Source organism: Anas platyrhynchos, chromosome 9 (genome assembly GCF_047663525.1).
Source record: "Anas platyrhynchos isolate ZD024472 breed Pekin duck chromosome 9, IASCAAS_PekinDuck_T2T, whole genome shotgun sequence".
NCBI classification, from domain to species: domain Eukaryota; kingdom Metazoa; phylum Chordata; class Aves; order Anseriformes; family Anatidae; genus Anas; species Anas platyrhynchos.
In genome coordinates, this window is record NC_092595.1 from 47,864 (window position 1) to 74,478 (window position 26,615).

At 60.6% G+C, this 26,615-nt stretch overlaps 1 protein-coding gene and 1 long non-coding RNA gene across 3 annotated transcripts; both read right to left on the bottom strand.

Annotated features, from left to right (window-relative positions):
• Nucleotides 1-322: 322 nt before the first annotated feature.
• Nucleotides 323-1,794, bottom strand: LOC119717760 (uncharacterized). 2 transcript variants are annotated; one of them, XR_011811403.1, is made up of 3 exons: nucleotides 954-1,794; nucleotides 770-824; nucleotides 323-419 (listed from the first exon to the last, which is right to left on the bottom strand). It is a non-coding gene; the product is annotated as an uncharacterized lncRNA (long non-coding RNA). The 2 variants fall into 2 exon arrangements; XR_005267992.2 differs by having other exon boundaries at nucleotides 335-685.
• A 3,994-nt stretch (nucleotides 1,795-5,788) lies between these two features.
• On the bottom strand, nucleotides 5,789-25,690 carry LOC140003176 (uncharacterized). Its single transcript, XM_072042347.1, has 20 exons — nucleotides 25,633-25,690; nucleotides 25,451-25,529; nucleotides 23,333-23,384; nucleotides 23,151-23,229; nucleotides 21,138-21,189; nucleotides 20,956-21,034; nucleotides 19,472-19,523; nucleotides 19,290-19,368; nucleotides 17,214-17,265; nucleotides 17,032-17,110; nucleotides 15,140-15,191; nucleotides 14,958-15,036; nucleotides 12,969-13,020; nucleotides 12,787-12,865; nucleotides 10,282-10,333; nucleotides 10,100-10,178; nucleotides 8,206-8,257; nucleotides 8,024-8,102; nucleotides 6,034-6,085; nucleotides 5,789-5,930 (listed from the first exon to the last, which is right to left on the bottom strand). The coding sequence occupies exons 2-20, from the start codon at nucleotides 25,505-25,507 to the stop codon at nucleotides 5,789-5,791; spliced, it is 1,299 nt and encodes a 432-aa protein (XP_071898448.1). The 5' UTR covers nucleotides 25,508-25,529; nucleotides 25,633-25,690.
• Between the last annotated feature and the right edge of the window lie 925 nt (nucleotides 25,691-26,615).

The window sequence follows — 26,615 nt, forward strand, 5'->3', positions numbered from 1 at the left end:
GCTCCCAGTTCAACATCAGTATTATTCTGAGGAGGTCAAGTGTTCAATACCTTCGGGATGGCTTCCCGAGGCCTGCCGGGCACCAAGAGCAACAGCACAGTACAGCACAGACAACACAGATGACAAGCTGGGACTGCCCTGCCTGGCACGCGCTCACGCTGTACGTGACTGAACTCCCCACACATAATCTCTCTGCCTGACCTGATCAATCCTGAAAGGCCCCATCCAAAGCAATGACTTAAAAGCACAGACCCTCGCCCTATGGGTGCATTCACAACCCCAGCTCAAACATAGCATTTGCCACCCCCCCGACCCCCCCAAATTAGCTTGGGAATGCTGGGAGGCAGGTTCCATCCTCACCAAGGAAGGCTCACAAAGGCTAGCCAGGACATTGCTTCAGGCACAAGGCTCCTCTTCACCTGCAGAAATGAAGTGCCATCAGGCGCCAGCACACCAGCCAAATTTCTTCCAGTGAAACAACCTCCTCAGAAACAAAACAGTAATCAACTGACCTGCTCTGCTACTGAAATCAGATAGACACCCTTTAAACAACTCCCCACCTCCCTCTGCCAACCACTCCACAACACACAGTATTTCCCCCTGGACTTAATTCTCAGGGCTCAGAATCCACTATCAATGTGCACCACAGAGGCCAGCTAGGATGTTCCCAGGACCTTCTTCGTCCCTGCAAAAGAGGAGACACCCGGAGGTGCACCAAGAGACTACTACAGCAAAAACAATACCCGTTTTCCAACTTTTCTCCACTCACCTTCCCGATCCAGGCTTAGCGCTTCCATTCACTGTGCTGAGCCAAGGTCACGGGGCTTAGTCCAAGAAGAACAGAAACGTGACAATCCACAAAACAGTCTATACCCACTCCTTTCATCCCCTGCTGCAACAGCCAAGAAGCCCCAGAGCCACGTGGCCCAACCCAGTACCACCGCTTCACTCACCTAACATCCCCAGGAGATGCATCGTGCTCCCAGCTCCTCTTGTGCTCCGAGCATCTCCAGCATTTCAGGAACTGGAACCGCTGACGTCTGGCACATCTCAGAAACGTGGCAGGAGACGTACTCTGCTGTCGCAAGGCACTTGCAAAGCCGGCCCGACAGGTGAAGCAGAATAACACAGCCCACCGACCAACTCGGGGCCCCCACTGCTGTCCACTCACCCTCATGCTTCGTTCAAGTTTCCATGCCTATGCCCTGAGCTACAAGAAACAAAGAGAGAAGGTCACAACCACGATGGATACGCAAACAGTGCAGCTCCTAGCAGAGGACTCAAACACAGAGACCAGAGACAGACAAACAAAAAAAAACCTCAAGTCCAAAAATGCCGAAAGGCCATGAATGCATAGCAGCCCCAGCAGGGGTAATGACAGACATGCCCTTTGCAGATGAAAAACGTGACCCTGCTCAGTCTCTTGGTAATACTGCACCAACGCAGTCAAGCCTCTTCTAACATGTAATCAAGCTGGTTTTAGTCCTCTGGAGAGTTACACAAGTGGGTTGATTCATCTGGAGATTAAAATACAAATCAAAAACAGAAGCGTATCCCACCATCCCAAAAAACAGTGAGCCAGCAACCTCTACTAAATATCCCTCTATTAAGTGAATTCCAAGCACTTAGAATTCCAGAAACCCATAGACTCCAGCCTGCCTAGAGAACCCTGCAACTGACTGAAGGAAAAACAAAGCACTGCCCCCAAAGAGCAGCCCAGGCAGAAGGAGCTCTCTCATGGCATACTTGGGGCTCATATACCTTTTGGTCCCACCCAGCACCCAAACCCAATCACCTGGGAAAGGGGAGGGGCAAAGCACAAGAAAGTAGAAAGAGAGCAAAAGAAGCAGCTGTGTTTTTTTTTCCTTTTTTTTTTTTAAATCTGTTTTATCTCAAAAAAATTCAGAGAGCGGACAAGAGACCTGTGGTGTTTCTAGAAGCAAAACTCCCCTTTTGCTTTTGCTGCAGCTTTTAATGTTGAACTGATAATGTCACCAAGCAAGTAACTGAAACTTCTTCAACTGGAATTAGTTTAAACACGCTCACTGTCATCTGCAAACACTGAGAACAAGCATTCACAAGCCCTAACCCTAACCCCAACCCTCACCCTAAACTCTAACCCTAGCCCCAGCCCTAGTCCCTAACCCCAACCCTAGTTCCTGAGAACTTCATTTCCCGGTATGCTCTGGGCACCCAAGATGGCCTCCCGGAAGTTCGGAGTCCGAGAACTACATTTCCCGGTATGCTCCGGGCACCCAACATGGCCTCCCGGAAGTTCGGAGTCCGAGAACTACATTTCCCGGTATGCTCCGGGCACCCAACATGGCCTCCCGGAAGTTCGGAGTCCCAGAACTACATTTCCCGGTATGCTCCGGGCACCCAACATGGCCTCCCGGAAGTTCGGAGTCCCAGAACTACATTTCCCGGTATGCTCCGGGCACCCAACATGGCCTCCCGGAAGTTCGGAGTCCCAGAACTACATTTCCCGGTATGCTCCGGGCACCCAACATGGCCTCCCGGAAGTTCGGAGTCCCAGAACTACATTTCCCGGTATGCTCCGGGCACCCAACATGGCCTCCCGGAAGTTCGGAGTCCCAGAACTACATTTCCCGGTATGCTCCGGGCACCCAACATGGCCTCCCGGAAGTTCGGAGCCCCAGAACTACATTTCCCGGTATGCGCCGGGCACCCAACATGGCCTCCCGGAAGTTCGGAGTCCCAGAACTACATTTCCCGGTACGCTCCGGGCACCCAACATGGCCTCCCGGAAGTTCGGAGTCCCAGAACTACATTTCCCGGTATGCTCCGGGCAGCCAACATGGCCTCCCGGAAGTTCGGAGTCCCAGAACTACATTTCCCGGTATGCTCCGGGCACAAAACCCCGCACACTTGGTTCCCCCGTCATTTTGGTTCCCCCCCCCGGTGCGCCCCACAAATGGGTCCCCCCGGAAATAAAACCCCGCACACTTGGTTCCCCCCTCATTTTGGTTCCCCCGCCCCGGTGCGCCCCACAAATGTGTCCCCCCGGAAACAGCACCCCGCACACTTGGTTCCCGTCTCATTTTGGTTCCCCCTTCCCCCGCCCCATCCTTGGGGTCCCCCCTAGCCCCATGGACCCCCCCCCCTTGGTGCCCCCCCCCCATTTTGTCTCCCCCCCCGTCCTACCCGTGCCCGCACCAGCCGCTCGCACTCTGCCAGCGCCTTCCGCACCCGATGCTGCATCTCGGCCAGGTGGAGGCAAGCGCTGGAGGGGGGGGAATAAATTGGGAGGGGTCAATTTGGGGGAGGTCTGGGGGCATTTTGGGGGTTGGGGGCGCATTTAGGGGGCGGAGGGGACTGGTTCTCACCTGTAGGACTCGGCGTCGAGCCCCCCCGGGGGCAGCTGCAGGGCCAGGATGCCTGGGGGGGTGCGGGGAGGGGCATGTCAGCACCCCCCAGACCGAAACCCCAAAACCGCTGCCGTTGACCCCAAAACCGCCGCCGTTGACCCCAAGGTGGCCGCTGGTGACGCCGGTAGGGCCACCGAGCGCCCCGCGGGCCACAAGTACCCAACCCCAACCCCCAAACCCCCTAACCCTAACCCCCCAACCCTAACCCCGACCCCTCAACCATAACCCCCTAACCCTAACGGATCTAACCCTAACCCTAACCCTCTAACCCTAACCCCCCAACCCCCTAACCCCCCAACCCTAACCCCCTAACCCTAACGGATCTAACCCTAACCCCCCAACCCTAATAGATCTAACCCTAACCCTAATCCTCTAACCCTAACCCCCCAACACCTAACCCCCCAAGTACCCAACCCCAACCCCCAAACCCCCTAACCCTAACCCCCCAACCCCCTAACCCCCAACCCTAAACCCCCAACCCTAAACCCCGACCCCCCAACCCTAACAGATCTAACCCTAACACTCTAACCCTAACCCCCCAAGTACCCAACCCCAACCCCCAAACCCCCTAATCCCCCAACCCCCTAACCCCCAACCCTAAACCCCCAACCCTAACCCCGACCCCCCAACCATAACCCCCTAACCCTAACGGATCTAACCCTAACCCTAACCCTCTAACCCTAACCCCCCAACCCCCTAACCCCCCAACCCTAACCCCCGACCCCCCAACCGATCTAACCCTAACCCTAACCCTCTAACCCTAACCCCCCAACCCTAACCCCCGACCCCCCAACCCTAACCCTAACGGATCTAACCCTAACCCCCCAACCCTAACAGATCTAACCCTAACCCTAATCCTCTAACCCTAACCCCCCATCCTAACCCCCCAAGTACCCAACCCCAACCCCCAAACCCCCTAACCCTAACCCCCCAACCCCCTAACCCCACACCCTAAAGCCCCAACCCTAACCCCCTAACCCTAACGGATCTAAGCCTAACCCTAACCCTCTAACCCTAACCCCCCCAACCCCCTAACCCCCTAACCCTAATGGATCTAACCCTAATCCTAATCCTCTAACCCTAACGCCCAAACCCCCTAACCCCCTAACCCTAACAGATCTAAGCCTAACCCTAACCCCCCAACCCTAACCCCCGACTCCCCAACCATAACCCCCTAACCCTAACGGATCTATCCCTAACCCTAACCCTCTAACCCTAACCCCCCAACCCCCTAACCCCCGAACCCTAACCCCCTAACCCTAACGGATCTAACCCTAACCCTCTAACCCTAACCCCCCAACCCCCTAACCCCCCAACCCTAACCCCCTAACCCTAACGGATCTAACCCTAACCCCCCAACCCTAATAGATCTAACCCTAACCCTAATCCTCTAACCCTAACCCCCCAACACCTAACCCCCCAAGTACCCAACCCCAACCCCCAAACCCCCTAACCCTAACCCCCCAACCCCCTAACCCCCAACCCTAAACCCCCAACCCTAAACCCCGACCCCCCAACCCTAACAGATCTAACCCTAACACTCTAACCCTAACCCCCCAAGTACCCAACCCCAACCCCCAAACCCCCTAATCCCCCAACCCCCTAACCCCCAACCCTAAACCCCCAACCCTAACCCCCAAACCCCAACCCTAACCCCCTAACCCTAACGGATCTAACCCTAACCCTAACCCCATGGACCCCCATTCTCATTTTGGTTCCCCCCCCAACTCATTTTGGTTCCCCCCCCCCGGTGCGCCCCACAAATGGGTCCCCCCGGAAACAAAACCCCGCACACTTGGTTCCCCCCTCATTTTGGTTCCCCCCCCCGGTGAGCCCCACAAATGGGTCCCCCCGGAAACAAAACCCCGCACACTTGGTTCCCCCGTCATTTTGGTTCCCCCCCCCGGTGCGCCCCACAAATGGGTCCCCCCGGAAACAAAACCCCGCACACTTGGTTCCCCCCTCATTTTGGTTCCCCCCCCCCGGTGCGCCCCACAAATGGGTCCCCCCGGAAACAAAACCCCGCACACTTGGTTCCCCCGTCATTTTGGTTCCCCCCCCCCGGTGCGCCCCACAAATGGGTCCCCCCGGAAACAAAACCCCGCACACTTGGTTCCCCCCTCATTTTGGTTCCCCCCCCCGGTGCGCCCCACAAATGGGTCCCCCCGGAAACAAAACCCCGCACACTTGGTTCCCCCGTCATTTTGGTTCCCCCCCCCGGTGCGCCCCACAAATGGGTCCCCCCGGAAATAAAACCCCGCACACTTGGTTCCCCCCTCATTTTGGTTCCCCCCCCCGGTGCGCCCCACAAATGTGTCCCCCCGGAAACAGCACCCCGCACACTTGGTTCCCGTCTCATTTTGGTTCCCCCTTCCCCCGCCCCATCCTTGGGGTCCCCCCTAGCCCCATGGACCCCCCCCCCTTGGTGCCCCCCCCCCATTTTCTCTCCCCCCCCGTCCTACCCGTGCCCGCACCAGCCGCTCGCACTCTGCCAGCGCCTTCCGCACCCGATGCTGCATCTCGGCCAGGTGGAGGCAAGCGCTGGAGGGGGGGGAATAAATTGGGAGGGGTCAATTTGGGGGAGGTCTGGGGGCATTTTGGGGGTTGGGGGCGCATTTAGGGGGCGGAGGGGACTGGTTCTCACCTGTAGGACTCGGCGTCGAGCCCCCCCGGGGGCAGCTGCAGGGCCAGGATGCCTGGGGGGGTGCGGGGAGGGGCATGTCAGCACCCCCCAGACCGAAACCCCAAAACCGCTGCCGTTGACCCCAAAACCGCCGCCGTTGACCCCAAGGTGGCCGCTGGTGACGCCGGTAGGGCCACCGAGCGCCCCGCGGGCCACAAGTACCCAACCCCAACCCCCAAACCCCCTAACCCTAACCCCCCAACCCTAACCCCGACCCCCCAACCATAACCCCCTAACCCTAACGGATCTAACCCTAACCCTAACCCTCTAACCCTAACCCCCCAACCCCCTAACCCCCCAACCCTAACCCCCGACCCCCCAACCGATCTAACCCTAACCCTAACCCTCTAACCCTAACCCCCCAACCCTAACCCCCGACCCCCCAACCCTAACCCTAACGGATCTAACCCTAACCCCCCAACCCTAACAGATCTAACCCTAACCCTAATCCTCTAACCCTAACCCCCCATCCTAACCCCCCAAGTACCCAACCCCAACCCCCAAACCCCCTAACCCTAACCCCCCAACCCCCTAACCCCACACCCTAAAGCCCCAACCCTAACCCCCTAACCCTAACGGATCTAACCCTAATCCTCTAACCCTAACGCCCAAACCCCCTAACCCCCTAACCCTAACGGATCTAAGCCTAACCCTAACCCTCTAACCCTAACCCCCCCAACCCCCTAACCCCCTAACCCTAATGGATCTAACCCTAATCCTCTAACCCTAACGCCCAAACCCCCTAACCCCCTAACCCTAACAGATCTAAGCCTAACCCTAACCCCCCAACCCTAACCCCCGACTCCCCAACCATAACCCCCTAACCCTAACGGATCTATCCCTAACCCTAACCCTCTAACCCTAACCCCCCAACCCCCTAACCCCCGAACCCTAACCCCCTAACCCTAACGGATCTAACCCTAACCCTCTAACCCTAACCCCCCAACCCCCTAACCCCCCAACCCTAACCCCCTAACCCTAACGGATCTAACCCTAACCCCCCAACCCTAATAGATCTAACCCTAACCCTAATCCTCTAACCCTAACCCCCCAACCCCCTAACCCCCAACCCTAAACCCCCAACCCTAAACCCCGACCCCCCAACCCTAACAGATCTAACCCTAACACTCTAACCCTAACCCCCCAAGTACCCAACCCCAACCCCCAAACCCCCTAATCCCCCAACCCCCTAACCCCCAACCCTAAACCCCCAACCCTAACCCCCAAACCCCAACCCTAACCCCCTAACCCTAACGGATCTAACCCTAACCCTAACCCCATGGACCCCCATTCTCATTTTGGTTCCCCCCCCAACTCATTTTGGTTCCCCCCCCGGTGCGCCCCACAAATGGGTCCCCCCGGAAACAAAACCCCGCACACTTGGTTCCCCCCCCCCGGTGCGCCCCACAAATGGGTCCCCCCGGAAACAAAACCCCGCACACTTGGTTCCCCCCTCATTTAGGTTCCCCCCCCCGGTGCGCCCCACAAATGGGTCCCCCCGGAAACAAAACCCCGCACACTTGGTTCCCCCGTCATTTTGGTTCCCCCCCCCGGTGCGCCCCACAAATGGGTCCCCCCGGAAACAAAACCCCGCACACTTGGTTCCCCCCTCATTTTGGTTCCCCCCCCGGTGCGCCCCACAAATGGGTCCCCCCGGAAACAAAACCCCGCACACTTGGTTCCCCCGTCATTTTGGTTCCCCCCCCCGGTGCGCCCCACAAATGGGTCCCCCCGGAAATAAAACCCCGCACACTTGGTTCCCCCCTCATTTTGGTTCCCCCCCCCCGGTGCGCCCCACAAATGTGTCCCCCCGGAAACAGCACCCCGCACACTTGGTTCCCGTCTCATTTTGGTTCCCCCTTCCCCCGCCCCATCCTTGGGGTCCCCCCTAGCCCCATGGACCCCCCCCCCTTGGTGCCCCCCCCCCATTTTCTCTCCCCCCCCGTCCTACCCGTGCCCGCACCAGCCGCTCGCACTCTGCCAGCGCCTTCCGCACCCGATGCTGCATCTCGGCCAGGTGGAGGCAAGCGCTGGAGGGGGGGGAATAAATTGGGAGGGGTCAATTTGGGGGAGGTCTGGGGGCATTTTGGGGGTTGGGGGCGCATTTAGGGGGCGGAGGGGACTGGTTCTCACCTGTAGGACTCGGCGTCGAGCCCCCCCGGGGGCAGCTGCAGGGCCAGGATGCCTGGGGGGGTGCGGGGAGGGGCATGTCAGCACCCCCCAGACCGAAAGCCCAAAACCGCTGCCGTTGACCCCAAAACCGCCGCCGTTGACCCCAAGGTGGCCGCTGGTGACGCCGGTAGGGCCACCGAGCGCCCCGCGGGCCACAAGTACCCAACCCCAACCCCCAAACCCCCTAACCCTAACCCCCCAACCCTAACCCCGACCCCCCAACCATAACCCCCTAACCCTAACGGATCTAACCCTAACCCTAACCCTCTAACCCTAACCCCCCAACCCCCTAACCCCCCAACCCTAACCCCCGACCCCCCAACCGATCTAACCCTAACCCTAACCCTCTAACCCTAACCCCCCAACCCTAACCCCCGACCCCCCAACCCTAACAGATCTAACCCTAACCCTAATCCTCTAACCCTAACCCCCCATCCTAACCCCCCAAGTACCCAACCCCAACCCCCAAACCCCCTAACCCTAACCCCCCAACCCCCTAACCCCACACCCTAAAGCCCCAACCCTAACCCCCTAACCCTAACGGATCTAAGCCTAACCCTAACCCTCTAACCCTAACCCCCCCAACCCCCTAACCCCCTAACCCTAATGGATCTAACCCTAATCCTCTAACCCTAACGCCCAAACCCCCTAACCCCCTAACCCTAACAGATCTAAGCCTAACCCTAACCCCCCAACCCTAACCCCCGACTCCCCAACCATAACCCCCTAACCCTAACGGATCTATCCCTAACCCTAACCCTCTAACCCTAACCCCCCAACCCCCTAACCCCCGAACCCTAACCCCCTAACCCTAACGGATCTAACCCTAACCCTCTAACCCTAACCCCCCAACCCCCTAACCCCCCAACCCTAACCCCCTAACCCTAACGGATCTAACCCTAACCCCCCAACCCTAATAGATCTAACCCTAACCCTAATCCTCTAACCCTAACCCCCCAACACCTAACCCCCCAAGTACCCAACCCCAACCCCCAAACCCCCTAACCCTAACCCCCCAACCCCCTAACCCCCAACCCTAAACCCCCAACCCTAAACCCCGACCCCCCAACCCTAACAGATCTAACCCTAACACTCTAACCCTAACCCCCCAAGTACCCAACCCCAACCCCCAAACACCCTAATCCCCCAACCCCCTAACCCCCAACCCTAAACCCCCAACCCTAACCCCCAAACCCCAACCCTAACCCCCTAACCCTAACGGATCTAACCCTAACCCTAACCCCATGGACCCCCATTCTCATTTTGGTTCCCCCCCCAACTCATTTTGGTTCCCCCCCCCGGTGCGCCCCACAAATGGGTCCCCCCGGAAACAAAACCCCGCACACTTGGTTCCCCCGTCATTTTGGTTTCCCCCCCCGGTGCGCCCCACAAATGGGTCCCCCCGGAAACAAAACCCCGCACACTTGGTTCCCCCCTCATTTTGGTTCCCCCCCCCGGTGCGCCCCACAAATGGGTCCCCCCGGAAACAAAACCCCGCACACTTGGTTCCCCCGTCATTTTGGTTCCCCCGCCGGGACGCCCCACAAATGGGTCCCCCCGGAAACAAAACCCCGCACACTTGGTTCCCCCGTCATTTTGGTTCCCCCCCCCGGTGCGCCCCACAAATGGGTCCCCCCGGAAATAAAACCCCGCACACTTGGTTCCCCCCTCATTTTGGTTCCCCCGCCCCGGTGCGCCCCACAAATGTGTCCCCCCGGAAACAGCACCCCGCACACTTGGTTCCCGTCTCATTTTGGTTCCCCCTTCCCCCGCCCCATCCTTGGGGTCCCCCCTAGCCCCATGGACCCCCCCCCCTTGGTGCCCCCCCCCCATTTTGTCTCCCCCCCCGTCCTACCCGTGCCCGCACCAGCCGCTCGCACTCTGCCAGCGCCTTCCGCACCCGATGCTGCATCTCGGCCAGGTGGAGGCAAGCGCTGGAGGGGGGGGAATAAATTGGGAGGGGTCAATTTGGGGGAGGTCTGGGGGCATTTTGGGGGTTGGGGGCGCATTTAGGGGGCGGAGGGGACTGGTTCTCACCTGTAGGACTCGGCGTCGAGCCCCCCCGGGGGCAGCTGCAGGGCCAGGATGCCTGGGGGGGTGCGGGGAGGGGCATGTCAGCACCCCCCAGACCGAAACCCCAAAACCGCTGCCGTTGACCCCAAAACCGCCGCCGTTGACCCCAAGGTGGCCGCTGGTGACGCCGGTAGGGCCACCGAGCGCCCCGCGGGCCACAAGTACCCAACCCCAACCCCCAAACCCCCTAACCCTAACCCCCCAACCCTAACCCCGACCCCCCAACCATAACCCCCTAACCCTAACGGATCTAACCCTAACCCTAACCCTCTAACCCTAACCCCCCAACCCCCTAACCCCCCAACCCTAACCCCCTAACCCTAACGGATCTAACCCTAACCCCCCAACCCTAATAGATCTAACCCTAACCCTAATCCTCTAACCCTAACCCCCCAACACCTAACCCCCCAAGTACCCAACCCCAACCCCCAAACCCCCTAACCCTAACCCCCCAACCCCCTAACCCCCAACCCTAAACCCCCAACCCTAAACCCCGACCCCCCAACCCTAACAGATCTAACCCTAACACTCTAACCCTAACCCCCCAAGTACCCAACCCCAACCCCCAAACCCCCTAATCCCCCAACCCCCTAACCCCCAACCCTAAACCCCCAACCCTAACCCCGACCCCCCAACCATAACCCCCTAACCCTAACGGATCTAACCCTAACCCTAACCCTCTAACCCTAACCCCCCAACCCCCTAACCCCCCAACCCTAACCCCCGACCCCCCAACCGATCTAACCCTAACCCTAACCCTCTAACCCTAACCCCCCAACCCTAACCCCCGACCCCCCAACCCTAACCCTAACGGATCTAACCCTAACCCCCCAACCCTAACAGATCTAACCCTAACCCTAATCCTCTAACCCTAACCCCCCATCCTAACCCCCCAAGTACCCAACCCCAACCCCCAAACCCCCTAACCCTAACCCCCCAACCCCCTAACCCCACACCCTAAAGCCCCAACCCTAACCCCCTAACCCTAACGGATCTAAGCCTAACCCTAACCCTCTAACCCTAACCCCCCCAACCCCCTAACCCCCTAACCCTAATGGATCTAACCCTAATCCTAATCCTCTAACCCTAACGCCCAAACCCCCTAACCCCCTAACCCTAACAGATCTAAGCCTAACCCTAACCCCCCAACCCTAACCCCCGACTCCCCAACCATAACCCCCTAACCCTAACGGATCTATCCCTAACCCTAACCCTCTAACCCTAACCCCCCAACCCCCTAACCCCCGAACCCTAACCCCCTAACCCTAACGGATCTAACCCTAACCCTCTAACCCTAACCCCCCAACCCCCTAACCCCCCAACCCTAACCCCCTAACCCTAACGGATCTAACCCTAACCCCCCAACCCTAATAGATCTAACCCTAACCCTAATCCTCTAACCCTAACCCCCCAACACCTAACCCCCCAAGTACCCAACCCCAACCCCCAAACCCCCTAACCCTAACCCCCCAACCCCCTAACCCCCAACCCTAAACCCCCAACCCTAAACCCCGACCCCCCAACCCTAACAGATCTAACCCTAACACTCTAACCCTAACCCCCCAAGTACCCAACCCCAACCCCCAAACCCCCTAATCCCCCAACCCCCTAACCCCCAACCCTAAACCCCCAACCCTAACCCCCAAACCCCAACCCTAACCCCCTAACCCTAACGGATCTAACCCTAACCCTAACCCCATGGACCCCCATTCTCATTTTGGTTCCCCCCCCAACTCATTTTGGTTCCCCCCCCCCGGTGCGCCCCACAAATGGGTCCCCCCGGAAACAAAACCCCGCACACTTGGTTCCCCCCTCATTTTGGTTCCCCCCCCCGGTGAGCCCCACAAATGGGTCCCCCCGGAAACAAAACCCCGCACACTTGGTTCCCCCGTCATTTTGGTTCCCCCCCCCGGTGCGCCCCACAAATGGGTCCCCCCGGAAACAAAACCCCGCACACTTGGTTCCCCCCTCATTTTGGTTCCCCCCCCCCGGTGCGCCCCACAAATGGGTCCCCCCGGAAACAAAACCCCGCACACTTGGTTCCCCCGTCATTTTGGTTCCCCCCCCCCGGTGCGCCCCACAAATGGGTCCCCCCGGAAACAAAACCCCGCACACTTGGTTCCCCCCTCATTTTGGTTCCCCCCCCCGGTGCGCCCCACAAATGGGTCCCCCCGGAAACAAAACCCCGCACACTTGGTTCCCCCGTCATTTTGGTTCCCCCCCCCGGTGCGCCCCACAAATGGGTCCCCCCGGAAATAAAACCCCGCACACTTGGTTCCCCCCTCATTTTGGTTCCCCCCCCCCGGTGCGCCCCACAAATGTGTCCCCCCGGAAACAGCACCCCGCACACTTGGTTCCCGTCTCATTTTGGTTCCCCCTTCCCCCGCCCCATCCTTGGGGTCCCCCCTAGCCCCATGGACCCCCCCCCCTTGGTGCCCCCCCCCCATTTTCTCTCCCCCCCCGTCCTACCCGTGCCCGCACCAGCCGCTCGCACTCTGCCAGCGCCTTCCGCACCCGATGCTGCATCTCGGCCAGGTGGAGGCAAGCGCTGGAGGGGGGGGAATAAATTGGGAGGGGTCAATTTGGGGGAGGTCTGGGGGCATTTTGGGGGTTGGGGGCGCATTTAGGGGGCGGAGGGGACTGGTTCTCACCTGTAGGACTCGGCGTCGAGCCCCCCCGGGGGCAGCTGCAGGGCCAGGATGCCTGGGGGGGTGCGGGGAGGGGCATGTCAGCACCCCCCAGACCGAAACCCCAAAACCGCTGCCGTTGACCCCAAAACCGCCGCCGTTGACCCCAAGGTGGCCGCTGGTGACGCCGGTAGGGCCACCGAGCGCCCCGCGGGCCACAAGTACCCAACCCCAACCCCCAAACCCCCTAACCCTAACCCCCCAACCCTAACCCCGACCCCCCAACCATAACCCCCTAACCCTAACGGATCTAACCCTAACCCTAACCCTCTAACCCTAACCCCCCAACCCCCTAACCCCCCAACCCTAACCCCCGACCCCCCAACCGATCTAACCCTAACCCTAACCCTCTAACCCTAACCCCCCAACCCTAACCCCCGACCCCCCAACCCTAACCCTAACGGATCTAACCCTAACCCCCCAACCCTAACAGATCTAACCCTAACCCTAATCCTCTAACCCTAACCCCCCATCCTAACCCCCCAAGTACCCAACCCCAACCCCCAAACCCCCTAACCCTAACCCCCCAACCCCCTAACCCCACACCCTAAAGCCCCAACCCTAACCCCCTAACCCTAACGGATCTAACCCTAATCCTCTAACCCTAACGCCCAAACCCCCTAACCCCCTAACCCTAACGGATCTAAGCCTAACCCTAACCCTCTAACCCTAACCCCCCCAACCCCCTAACCCCCTAACCCTAATGGATCTAACCCTAATCCTCTAACCCTAACGCCCAAACCCCCTAACCCCCTAACCCTAACAGATCTAAGCCTAACCCTAACCCCCCAACCCTAACCCCCGACTCCCCAACCATAACCCCCTAACCCTAACGGATCTATCCCTAACCCTAACCCTCTAACCCTAACCCCCCAACCCCCTAACCCCCGAACCCTAACCCCCTAACCCTAACGGATCTAACCCTAACCCTCTAACCCTAACCCCCCAACCCCCTAACCCCCCAACCCTAACCCCCTAACCCTAACGGATCTAACCCTAACCCCCCAACCCTAATAGATCTAACCCTAACCCTAATCCTCTAACCCTAACCCCCCAACCCCCTAACCCCCAACCCTAAACCCCCAACCCTAAACCCCGACCCCCCAACCCTAACAGATCTAACCCTAACACTCTAACCCTAACCCCCCAAGTACCCAACCCCAACCCCCAAACCCCCTAATCCCCCAACCCCCTAACCCCCAACCCTAAACCCCCAACCCTAACCCCCAAACCCCAACCCTAACCCCCTAACCCTAACGGATCTAACCCTAACCCTAACCCCATGGACCCCCATTCTCATTTTGGTTCCCCCCCCAACTCATTTTGGTTCCCCCCCCGGTGCGCCCCACAAATGGGTCCCCCCGGAAACAAAACCCCGCACACTTGGTTCCCCCCCCCCGGTGCGCCCCACAAATGGGTCCCCCCGGAAACAAAACCCCGCACACTTGGTTCCCCCCTCATTTAGGTTCCCCCCCCCGGTGCGCCCCACAAATGGGTCCCCCCGGAAACAAAACCCCGCACACTTGGTTCCCCCGTCATTTTGGTTCCCCCCCCCGGTGCGCCCCACAAATGGGTCCCCCCGGAAACAAAACCCCGCACACTTGGTTCCCCCCTCATTTTGGTTCCCCCCCCGGTGCGCCCCACAAATGGGTCCCCCCGGAAACAAAACCCCGCACACTTGGTTCCCCCGTCATTTTGGTTCCCCCCCCCGGTGCGCCCCACAAATGGGTCCCCCCGGAAATAAAACCCCGCACACTTGGTTCCCCCCTCATTTTGGTTCCCCCCCCCGGTGCGCCCCACAAATGTGTCCCCCCGGAAACAGCACCCCGCACACTTGGTTCCCGTCTCATTTTGGTTCCCCCTTCCCCCGCCCCATCCTTGGGGTCCCCCCTAGCCCCATGGACCCCCCCCCCTTGGTGCCCCCCCCCCATTTTCTCTCCCCCCCCGTCCTACCCGTGCCCGCACCAGCCGCTCGCACTCTGCCAGCGCCTTCCGCACCCGATGCTGCATCTCGGCCAGGTGGAGGCAAGCGCTGGAGGGGGGGGAATAAATTGGGAGGGGTCAATTTGGGGGAGGTCTGGGGGCATTTTGGGGGTTGGGGGCGCATTTAGGGGGCGGAGGGGACTGGTTCTCACCTGTAGGACTCGGCGTCGAGCCCCCCCGGGGGCAGCTGCAGGGCCAGGATGCCTGGGGGGGTGCGGGGAGGGGCATGTCAGCACCCCCCAGACCGAAACCCCAAAACCGCTGCCGTTGACCCCAAAACCGCCGCCGTTGACCCCAAGGTGGCCGCTGGTGACGCCGGTAGGGCCACCGAGCGCCCCGCGGGCCACAAGTACCCAACCCCAACCCCCAAACCCCCTAACCCTAACCCCCCAACCCTAACCCCGACCCCCCAACCATAACCCCCTAACCCTAACGGATCTAACCCTAACCCTAACCCTCTAACCCTAACCCCCCAACCCCCTAACCCCCCAACCCTAACCCCCGACCCCCCAACCGATCTAACCCTAACCCTAACCCTCTAACCCTAACCCCCCAACCCTAACCCCCGACCCCCCAACCCTAACAGATCTAACCCTAACCCTAATCCTCTAACCCTAACCCCCCATCCTAACCCCCCAAGTACCCAACCCCAACCCCCAAACCCCCTAACCCTAACCCCCCAACCCCCTAACCCCACACCCTAAAGCCCCAACCCTAACCCCCTAACCCTAACGGATCTAAGCCTAACCCTAACCCTCTAACCCTAACCCCCCCAACCCCCTAACCCCCTAACCCTAATGGATCTAACCCTAATCCTCTAACCCTAACGCCCAAACCCCCTAACCCCCTAACCCTAACAGATCTAAGCCTAACCCTAACCCCCCAACCCTAACCCCCGACTCCCCAACCATAACCCCCTAACCCTAACGGATCTATCCCTAACCCTAACCCTCTAACCCTAACCCCCCAACCCCCTAACCCCCGAACCCTAACCCCCTAACCCTAACGGATCTAACCCTAACCCTCTAACCCTAACCCCCCAACCCCCTAACCCCCCAACCCTAACCCCCTAACCCTAACGGATCTAACCCTAACCCCCCAACCCTAATAGATCTAACCCTAACCCTAATCCTCTAACCCTAACCCCCCAACACCTAACCCCCCAAGTACCCAACCCCAACCCCCAAACCCCCTAACCCTAACCCCCCAACCCCCTAACCCCCAACCCTAAACCCCCAACCCTAAACCCCGACCCCCCAACCCTAACAGATCTAACCCTAACACTCTAACCCTAACCCCCCAAGTACCCAACCCCAACCCCCAAACACCCTAATCCCCCAACCCCCTAACCCCCAACCCTAAACCCCCAACCCTAACCCCCAAACCCCAACCCTAACCCCCTAACCCTAACGGATCTAACCCTAACCCTAACCCCATGGACCCCCATTCTCATTTTGGTTCCCCCCCCAACTCATTTTGGTTCCCCCCCCCGGTGCGCCCCACAAATGGGTCCCCCCGGAAACAAAACCCCGCACACTTGGTTCCCCCGTCATTTTGGTTTCCCCCCCCGGTGCGCCCCACAAATGGGTCCCCCCGGAAACAAAACCCCGCACACTTGGTTCCCCCCTCATTTTGGTTCCCCCCCCCGGTGCGCCCCACAAATGGGTCCCCCCGGAAACAAAACCCCGCACACTTGGTTCCCCCGTCATTTTGGTTCCCCCGCCGGGACGCCCCACAAATGGGTCCCCCCGGAAACAAAACCCCGCACACTTGGTTCCCCCGTCATTTTGGTTCCCCCCCCGGTGCGCCCCACAAATGGGTCCCCCCGGAAATAAAACCCCGCACACTTGGTTCCCCCCTCATTTTGGTTCCCCCCCCCGGTGCGCCCCACAAATGTGTCCCCCCGGAAACAGCACCCCGCACACTTGGTTCCCGTCTCATTTTGGTTCCCCCTTCCCCCGCCCCATCCTTGGGGTCCCCCCTAGCCCCATGGACCCCCCCCCCTTGGTGCCCCCCCCCCATTTTGTCTCCCCCCCCGTCCTACCCGTGCCCGCACCAGCCGCTCGCACTCTGCCAGCGCCTTCCGCACCCGATGCTGCATCTCGGCCAGGTGGAGGCAAGCGCTGGAGGGGGGGGAATAAATTGGGAGGGGTCAATTTGGGGGAGGTCTGGGGGCATTTTGGGGGTTGGGGGCGCATTTAGGGGGCGGAGGGGACTGGTTCTCACCTGTAGGACTCGGCGTCGAGCCCCCCCGGGGGCAGCTGCAGGGCCAGGATGCCTGGGGGGGTGCGGGGAGGGGCATGTCAGCACCCCCCAGACCGAAACCCCAAAACCGCTGCCGTTGACCCCAAAACCGCCGCCGTTGACCCCAAGGTGGCCGCTGGTGACGCCGGTAGGGCCACCGAGCGCCCCGCGGGCCACAAGTACCCAACCCCAACCCCCAAACCCCCTAACCCTAACCCCCCAACCCTAACCCCGACCCCCCAACCATAACCCCCTAACCCTAACGGATCTAACCCTAACCCTAACCCTCTAACCCTAACCCCCCAACCCCCTAACCCCCCAACCCTAACCCCCGACCCCCCAACCGATCTAACCCTAACCCTAACCCTCTAACCCTAACCCCCCAACCCTAACCCCCGACCCCCCAACCCTAACCCTAACGGATCTAACCCTAACCCCCCAACCCTAACAGATCTAACCCTAACCCTAATCCTCTAACCCTAACCCCCCATCCTAACCCCCCAAGTACCCAACCCCAACCCCCAAACCCCCTAACCCTAACCCCCCAACCCCCTAACCCCACACCCTAAAGCCCCAACCCTAACCCCCTAACCCTAACGGATCTAACCCTAATCCTCTAACCCTAACGCCCAAACCCCCTAACCCCCTAACCCTAACGGATCTAAGCCTAACCCTAACCCTCTAACCCTAACCCCCCCAACCCCCTAACCCCCTAACCCTAATGGATCTAACCCTAATCCTCTAACCCTAACGCCCAAACCCCCTAACCCCCTAACCCTAACAGATCTAAGCCTAACCCTAACCCCCCAACCCTAACCCCCGACTCCCCAACCATAACCCCCTAACCCTAACGGATCTATCCCTAACCCTAACCCTCTAACCCTAACCCCCCAACCCCCTAACCCCCGAACCCTAACCCCCTAACCCTAACGGATCTAACCCTAACCCTCTAACCCTAACCCCCCAACCCCCTAACCCCCCAACCCTAACCCCCTAACCCTAACGGATCTAACCCTAACCCCCCAACCCTAATAGATCTAACCCTAACCCTAATCCTCTAACCCTAACCCCCCAACACCTAACCCCCCAAGTACCCAACCCCAACCCCCAAACCCCCTAACCCTAACCCCCCAACCCCCTAACCCCCAACCCTAAACCCCCAACCCTAAACCCCGACCCCCCAACCCTAACAGATCTAACCCTAACACTCTAACCCTAACCCCCCAAGTACCCAACCCCAACCCCCAAACCCCCTAATCCCCCAACCCCCTAACCCCCAACCCTAAACCCCCAACCCTAACCCCCAAACCCCAACCCTAACCCCCTAACCCTAACGGATCTAACCCTAACCCTAACCCCATGGACCCCCATTCTCATTTTGGTTCCCCCCCCAACTCATTTTGGTTCCCCCCCCCGGTGCGCCCCACAAATGGGTCCCCCCGGAAACAAAACCCCGCACACTTGGTTCCCCCCTCATTTTGGTTCCCCCCCCCGGTGAGCCCCACAAATGGGTCCCCCCGGAAACAAAACCCCGCACACTTGGTTCCCCCCTCATTTTGGTTCCCCCCCCCGGTGCGCCCCACAAATGGGTCCCCCCGGAAACAAAACCCCGCACACTTGGTTCCCCCGTCATTTTGGTTACCCCCCCCCCCCGGTGCGCCCCACAAATGGGTCCCCCCGGAAACAAAACCCCGCACACTTGGTTCCCCCCTCATTTTGGTTCCCCCCCCCCCCCGGTGCGCCCCACAAATGGGTCCCCCCGGAAACAAAACCCCGCACACTTGGTTCCCCCGTCATTTTGGTTCCCCCCCCCGGTGCGCCCCACAAATGGGTCCCCCCGGAAATAAAACCCCGCACACTTGGTTCCCCCCTCATTTTGGTTCCCCCCCCCCCGGTGCGCCCCACAAATGTGTCCCCCCGGAAACAGCACCCCGCACACTTGGTTCCCGTCTCATTTTGGTTCCCCCTTCCCCCGCCCCATCCTTGGGGTCCCCCCTAGCCCCATGGACCCCCCCCCCTTGGTGCCCCCCCCCCATTTTGTCTCCCCCCCCGTCCTACCCGTGCCCGCACCAGCCGCTCGCACTCTGCCAGCGCCTTCCGCACCCGATGCTGCATCTCGGCCAGGTGGAGGCAAGCGCTGGAGGGGGGGGAATAAATTGGGAGGGGTCAATTTGGGGGAGGTCTGGGGGCATTTTGGGGGTTGGGGGCGCATTTAGGGGGCGGAGGGGACTGGTTCTCACCTGTAGGACTCGGCGTCGAGCCCCCCCGGGGGCAGCTGCAGGGCCAGGATGCCTGGGGGGGTGCGGGGAGGGGCATGTCAGCACCCCCCAGACCGAAACCCCAAAACCGCTGCCGTTGACCCCAAAACCGCCGCCGTTGACCCCAAGGTGGCCGCTGGTGACGCCGGTAGGGCCACCGAGCGCCCCGCGGGCCACAAGTACCCAACCCCAACCCCCAAACCCCCTAACCCTAACCCCCCAACCCTAACCCCGACCCCCCAACCATAACCCCCTAACCCTAACGGATCTAACCCTAACCCTAACCCTCTAACCCTAACCCCCCAACCCCCTAACCCCCCAACCCTAACCCCCTAACCCTAACGGATCTAACCCTAACCCCCCAACCCTAATAGATCTAACCCTAACCCTAATCCTCTAACCCTAACCCCCCAACACCTAACCCCCCAAGTACCCAACCCCAACCCCCAAACCCCCTAACCCTAACCCCCCAACCCCCTAACCCCCAACCCTAAACCCCCAACCCTAAACCCCGACCCCCCAACCCTAACAGATCTAACCCTAACACTCTAACCCTAACCCCCCAAGTACCCAACCCCAACCCCCAAACCCCCTAATCCCCCAACCCCCTAACCCCCAACCCTAAACCCCCAACCCTAACCCCCAAACCCCAACCCTAACCCCCTAACCCTAACGGATCTAACCCTAACCCTAACCCCATGGACCCCCATTCTCATTTTGGTTCCCCCCCCAACTCATTTTGGTTCCCCCCCCGGTGCGCCCCACAAATGGGTCCCCCCGGAAACAAAACCCCGCACACTTGGTTCCCCCCTCATTTTGGTTCCCCCCCCCCGGTGCGCCCCACAAATGGGTCCCCCAGGAAACAAAACCCCGCACACTTGGTTCCCCCGTCATTTTGGTTCCCCCCCCCGGTGCGCCCCACAAATGGGTCCCCCCGGAAACAAAACCCCGCACACTTGGTTCCCCCCTCATTTTGGTTCCCCCCCCCCGGTGCTCCCCACAAATGGGTCCCCCCGGAAACAAAACCCCGCACACTTGGTTCCCCCGTCATTTTGGTTACACCCCCCCGGTGCGCCCCACAAATGGGTCCCCCCGGAAACAAAACCCCGCACACTTGGTTCCCCCCTCATTTTGGTTCCCCCCCCCGGTGCGCCCCACAAATGGGTCCCCCCGGAAACAAAACCCCGCACACTTGGTTCCCCCGTCATTTTGGTTCCCCCCCCGGTGCGCCCCACAAATGGGTCCCCCCGGAAATAAAACCCCGCACACTTGGTTCCCCCCTCATTTTGGTTCCCCCCCCCGGTGCGCCCCACAAATGTGTCCCCCCGGAAACAGCACCCCGCACACTTGGTTCCCGTCTCATTTTGGTTCCCCCTTCCCCCGCCCCATCCTTGGGGTCCCCCCTAGCCCCATGGGCCCCCCCCCCTTGGTGCCCCCCCCCCATTTTGTCTCCCCCCCCGTCCTACCCGTGCCCGCACCAGCCGCTCGCACTCTGCCAGCGCCTTCCGCACCCGATGCTGCATCTCGGCCAGGTGGAGGCAAGCGCTGGAGGGGGGGGAATAAATTGGGAGGGGTCAATTTGGGGGAGGTCTGGGGGCATTTTGGGGGTTGGGGGCGCATTTAGGGGGCGGAGGGGACTGGTTCTCACCTGTAGGACTCGGCGTCGAGCCCCCCCGGGGGCAGCTGCAGGGCCAGGATGCCTGGGGGGGTGCGGGGAGGGGCATGTCAGCACCCCCCAGACCGAAACCCCAAAACCGCTGCCGTTGACCCCAAAACCGCCACCGTTGACCCCAAGGTGGCCGCTGGTGACGCCGGTAGGGCCACCGAGCGCCCCGCGGGCCACAAGTACCCAACCCCAACCCCCAAACCCCCTAACCCTAACCCCCCAACCCTAACCCCGACCCCCCAACCATAACCCCCTAACCCTAACGGATCTAACCCTAACCCTAACCCTCTAACCCTAACCCCCCAACCCCCTAACCCCCCAACCCTAACCCCCGACCCCCCAACCGATCTAACCCTAACCCTAACCCTCTAACCCTAACCCCCCAACCCTAACCCCCGACCCCCCAACCCTAACCCTAACGGATCTAACCCTAACCCCCCAACCCTAACAGATCTAACCCTAACCCTAATCCTCTAACCCTAACCCCCCATCCTAACCCCCCAAGTACCCAACCCCAACCCCCAAACCCCCTAACCCTAACCCCCCAACCCCCTAACCCCACACCCTAAAGCCCCAACCCTAACCCCCTAACCCTAACGGATCTAAGCCTAACCCTAACCCTCTAACCCTAACCCCCCCAACCCCCTAACCCCCTAACCCTAATGGATCTAACCCTAATCCTAATCCTCTAACCCTAACGCCCAAACCCCCTAACCCCCTAACCCTAACAGATCTAAGCCTAACCCTAACCCCCCAACCCTAACCCCCGACTCCCCAACCATAACCCCCTAACCCTAACGGATCTATCCCTAACCCTAACCCTCTAACCCTAACCCCCCAACCCCCTAACCCCCGAACCCTAACCCCCTAACCCTAACGGATCTAACCCTAACCCTCTAACCCTAACCCCCCAACCCCCTAACCCCCCAACCCTAACCCCCTAACCCTAACGGATCTAACCCTAACCCCCCAACCCTAATAGATCTAACCCTAACCCTAATCCTCTAACCCTAACCCCCCAACACCTAACCCCCCAAGTACCCAACCCCAACCCCCAAACCCCCTAACCCTAACCCCCCAACCCCCTAACCCCCAACCCTAAACCCCCAACCCTAAACCCCGACCCCCCAACCCTAACAGATCTAACCCTAACACTCTAACCCTAACCCCCCAAGTACCCAACCCCAACCCCCAAACCCCCTAATCCCCCAACCCCCTAACCCCCAACCCTAAACCCCCAACCCTAACCCCCAAACCCCAACCCTAACCCCCTAACCCTAACGGATCTAACCCTAACCCTAACCCCATGGACCCCCATTCTCATTTTGGTTCCCCCCCCAACTCATTTTGGTTCCCCCCCCGGTGCGCCCCACAAATGGGTCCCCCCGGAAACAAAACCCCGCACACTTGGTTCCCCCGTCATTTTGGTTCCCCCCCCCCCGGTGCGCCCCACAAATGGGTCCCCCCGGAAACAAAACCCCGCACACTTGGTTCCCCCCTCATTTTGGTTCCCCCCCCCGGTGCGCCCCACAAATGGGTCCCCCCGGAAACAAAACCCCGCACACTTGGTTCCCCCGTCATTTTGGTTCCCCCCCCCCGGTGCGCCCCACAAATGGGTCCCCCCGGAAACAAAACCCCGCACACTTGGTTCCCCCCTCATTTTGGTTCCCCCGCCGGGACGCCCCACAAATGGGTCCCCCCGGAAACAAAACCCCGCACACTTGGTTCCCCCGTCATTTTGGTTCCCCCCCCCGGTGCGCCCCACAAATGGGTCCCCCCGGAAATAAAACCCCGCACACTTGGTTCCCCCCTCATTTTGGTTCCCCCCCCCGGTGCGCCCCACAAATGTGTCCCCCCGGAAACAGCACCCCGCACACTTGGTTCCCGTCTCATTTTGGTTCCCCCTTCCCCGCCCCATCCTTGGGGTCCCCCCTAGCCCCATGGACCCCCCCCCCTTGGTGCCCCCCCCCCATTTTGTCTCCCCCCCCGTCCTACCCGTGCCCGCACCAGCCGCTCGCACTCTGCCAGCGCCTTCCGCACCCGATGCTGCATCTCGGCCAGGTGGAGGCAAGCGCTGGAGGGGGGGGAATAAATTGGGAGGGGTCAATTTGGGGGAGGTCTGGGGGCATTTTGGGGGTTGGGGGCGCATTTAGGGGGCGGAGGGGACTGGTTCTCACCTGTAGGACTCGGCGTCGAGCCCCCCCGGGGGCAGCTGCAGGGCCAGGATGCCTGGGGGGGTGCGGGGAGGGGCATGTCAGCACCCCCCAGACCGAAACCCCAAAACCGCTGCCGTTGACCCCAAAACCGCCGCCGTTGACCCCAAGGTGGCCGCTGGTGACGCCGGTAGGGCCACCGAGCGCCCCGCGGGCCACAAGTACCCAACCCCAACCCCCAAACCCCCTAACCCTAACCCCCCAACCCTAACCCCGACCCCCCAACCATAACCCCCTAACCCTAACGGATCTAACCCTAACCCTAACCCTCTAACCCTAACCCCCCAACCCTAACCCCCGACCCCCCAACCGATCTAACCCTAACCCTAACCCTCTAACCCTAACCCCCCAACCCTAACCCCCGACCCCCCAACCCTAACCCTAACGGATCTAACCCTAACCCCCCAACCCTAACAGATCTAACCCTAACCCTAATCCTCTAACCCTAACCCCCCATCCTAACCCCCCAAGTACCCAACCCCAACCCCCAAACCCCCTAACCCTAACCCCCCAACCCCCTAACCCCACACCCTAAAGCCCCAACCCTAACCCCCTAACCCTAACGGATCTAACCCTAATCCTCTAACCCTAACGCCCAAACCCCCTAACCCCCTAACCCTAACGGATCTAAGCCTAACCCTAACCCTCTAACCCTAACCCCCCCAACCCCCTAACCCCCTAACCCTAATGGATCTAACCCTAATCCTCTAACCCTAACGCCCAAACCCCCTAACCCCCTAACCCTAACAGATCTAAGCCTAACCCTAACCCCCCAACCCTAACCCCCGACTCCCCAACCATAACCCCCTAACCCTAACGGATCTATCCCTAACCCTAACCCTCTAACCCTAACCCCCCAACCCCCTAACCCCCGAACCCTAACCCCCTAACCCTAACGGATCTAACCCTAACCCTCTAACCCTAACCCCCCAACCCCCTAACCCCCCAACCCTAACCCCCTAACCCTAACGGATCTAACCCTAACCCCCCAACCCTAATAGATCTAACCCTAACCCTAATCCTCTAACCCTAACCCCCCAACACCTAACCCCCCAAGTACCCAACCCCAACCCCCAAACCCCCTAACCCTAACCCCCCAACCCCCTAACCCCCAACCCTAAACCCCCAACCCTAAACCCCGACCCCCCAACCCTAACAGATCTAACCCTAACACTCTAACCCTAACCCCCCAAGTACCCAACCCCAACCCCCAAACCCCCTAATCCCCCAACCCCCTAACCCCCAACCCTAAACCCCCAACCCTAACCCCCAAACCCCAACCCTAACCCCCTAACCCTAACGGATCTAACCCTAACCCTAACCCCATGGACCCCCATTCTCATTTTGGTTCCCCCCCCAACTCATTTTGGTTCCCCCCCCGGTGCGCCCCACAAATGGGTCCCCCCGGAAACAAAACCCCGCACACTTGGTTCCCCCCTCATTTTGGTTCCCCCCCCCCGGTGCGCCCCACAAATGGGTCCCCCCGGAAACAAAACCCCGCACACTTGGTTCCCCCCCCGGTGCGCCCCACAAATGGGTCCCCCCGGAAACAAAACCCCGCACACTTGGTTCCCCCCTCATTTTGGTTCCCCCCCCCGGTGCGCCCCACAAATGGGTCCCCCCGGAAACAAAACCCCGCACACTTGGTTCCCCCGTCATTTTGGTTACCCCCCCCCCCGGTGCGCCCCACAAATGGGTCCCCCCGGAAACAAAACCCCGCACACTTGGTTCCCCCCTCATTTTGGTTCCCCCCCCCCCCGGTGCGCCCCACAAATGGGTCCCCCCGGAAACAAAACCCCGCACACTTGGTTCCCCCGTCATTTTGGTTCCCCCCCCCCGGTGCGCCCCACAAATGGGTCCCCCCGGAAATAAAACCCCGCACACTTGGTTCCCCCCTCATTTTGGTTCCCCCCCCCCGGTGCGCCCCACAAATGTGTCCCCCCGGAAACAGCACCCCGCACACTTGGTTCCCGTCTCATTTTGGTTCCCCCTTCCCCCGCCCCATCCTTGGGGTCCCCCCTAGCCCCATGGACCCCCCCCCCTTGGTGCCCCCCCCCCATTTTGTCTCCCCCCCCGTCCTACCCGTGCCCGCACCAGCCGCTCGCACTCTGCCAGCGCCTTCCGCACCCGATGCTGCATCTCGGCCAGGTGGAGGCAAGCGCTGGAGGGGGGGGAATAAATTGGGAGGGGTCAATTTGGGGGAGGTCTGGGGGCATTTTGGGGGTTGGGGGCGCATTTAGGGGGCGGAGGGGACTGGTTCTCACCTGTAGGACTCGGCGTCGAGCCCCCCCGGGGGCAGCTGCAGGGCCAGGATGCCTGGGGGGGTGCGGGGAGGGGCATGTCAGCACCCCCCAGACCGAAACCCCAAAACCGCTGCCGTTGACCCCAAAACCGCCGCCGTTGACCCCAAGGTGGCCGCTGGTGACGCCGGTAGGGCCACCGAGCGCCCCGCGGGCCACAAGTACCCAACCCCAACCCCCAAACCCCCTAACCCTAACCCCCCAACCCTAACCCCGACCCCCCAACCATAACCCCCTAACCCTAACGGATCTAACCCTAACCCTAACCCTCTAACCCTAACCCCCCAACCCCCTAACCCCCCAACCCTAACCCCCTAACCCTAACGGATCTAACCCTAACCCCCCAACCCTAATAGATCTAACCCTAACCCTAATCCTCTAACCCTAACCCCCCAACACCTAACCCCCCAAGTACCCAACCCCAACCCCCAAACCCCCTAACCCTAACCCCCCAACCCCCTAACCCCCAACCCTAAACCCCCAACCCTAAACCCCGACCCCCCAACCCTAACAGATCTAACCCTAACACTCTAACCCTAACCCCCCAAGTACCCAACCCCAACCCCCAAACCCCCTAATCCCCCAACCCCCTAACCCCCAACCCTAAACCCCCAACCCTAACCCCCAAACCCCAACCCTAACCCCCTAACCCTAACGGATCTAACCCTAACCCTAACCCCATGGACCCCCATTCTCATTTTGGTTCCCCCCCCAACTCATTTTGGTTCCCCCCCCGGTGCGCCCCACAAATGGGTCCCCCCGGAAACAAAACCCCGCACACTTGGTTCCCCCCTCATTTTGGTTCCCCCCCCCCGGTGCGCCCCACAAATGGGTCCCCCCGGAAACAAAACCCCGCACACTTGGTTCCCCCGTCATTTTGGTTCCCCCCCCCGGTGCGCCCCACAAATGGGTCCCCCCGGAAACAAAACCCCGCACACTTGGTTCCC

Coding starts and splice junctions, on each gene's coding strand:
- LOC140003176 (XM_072042347.1), bottom strand. CDS start 25,507: ATGCAGCATCGGGTGCGGAAGGCGCTGGCAGAGTGCGAGCGGCTGGTG. Junction 17,266..19,289: donor AGCGGCTGGTGCGGGCACGG/GTAGGACGGGGG, acceptor GCACCCCCCCAG/GCATCCTGGCCCTGCAGCTG. Junction 12,866..12,968: donor CTCGACGCCGAGTCCTACAG/GTGAGAACCAGT, acceptor CCCCCCCTCCAG/CGCTTGCCTCCACCTGGCCG.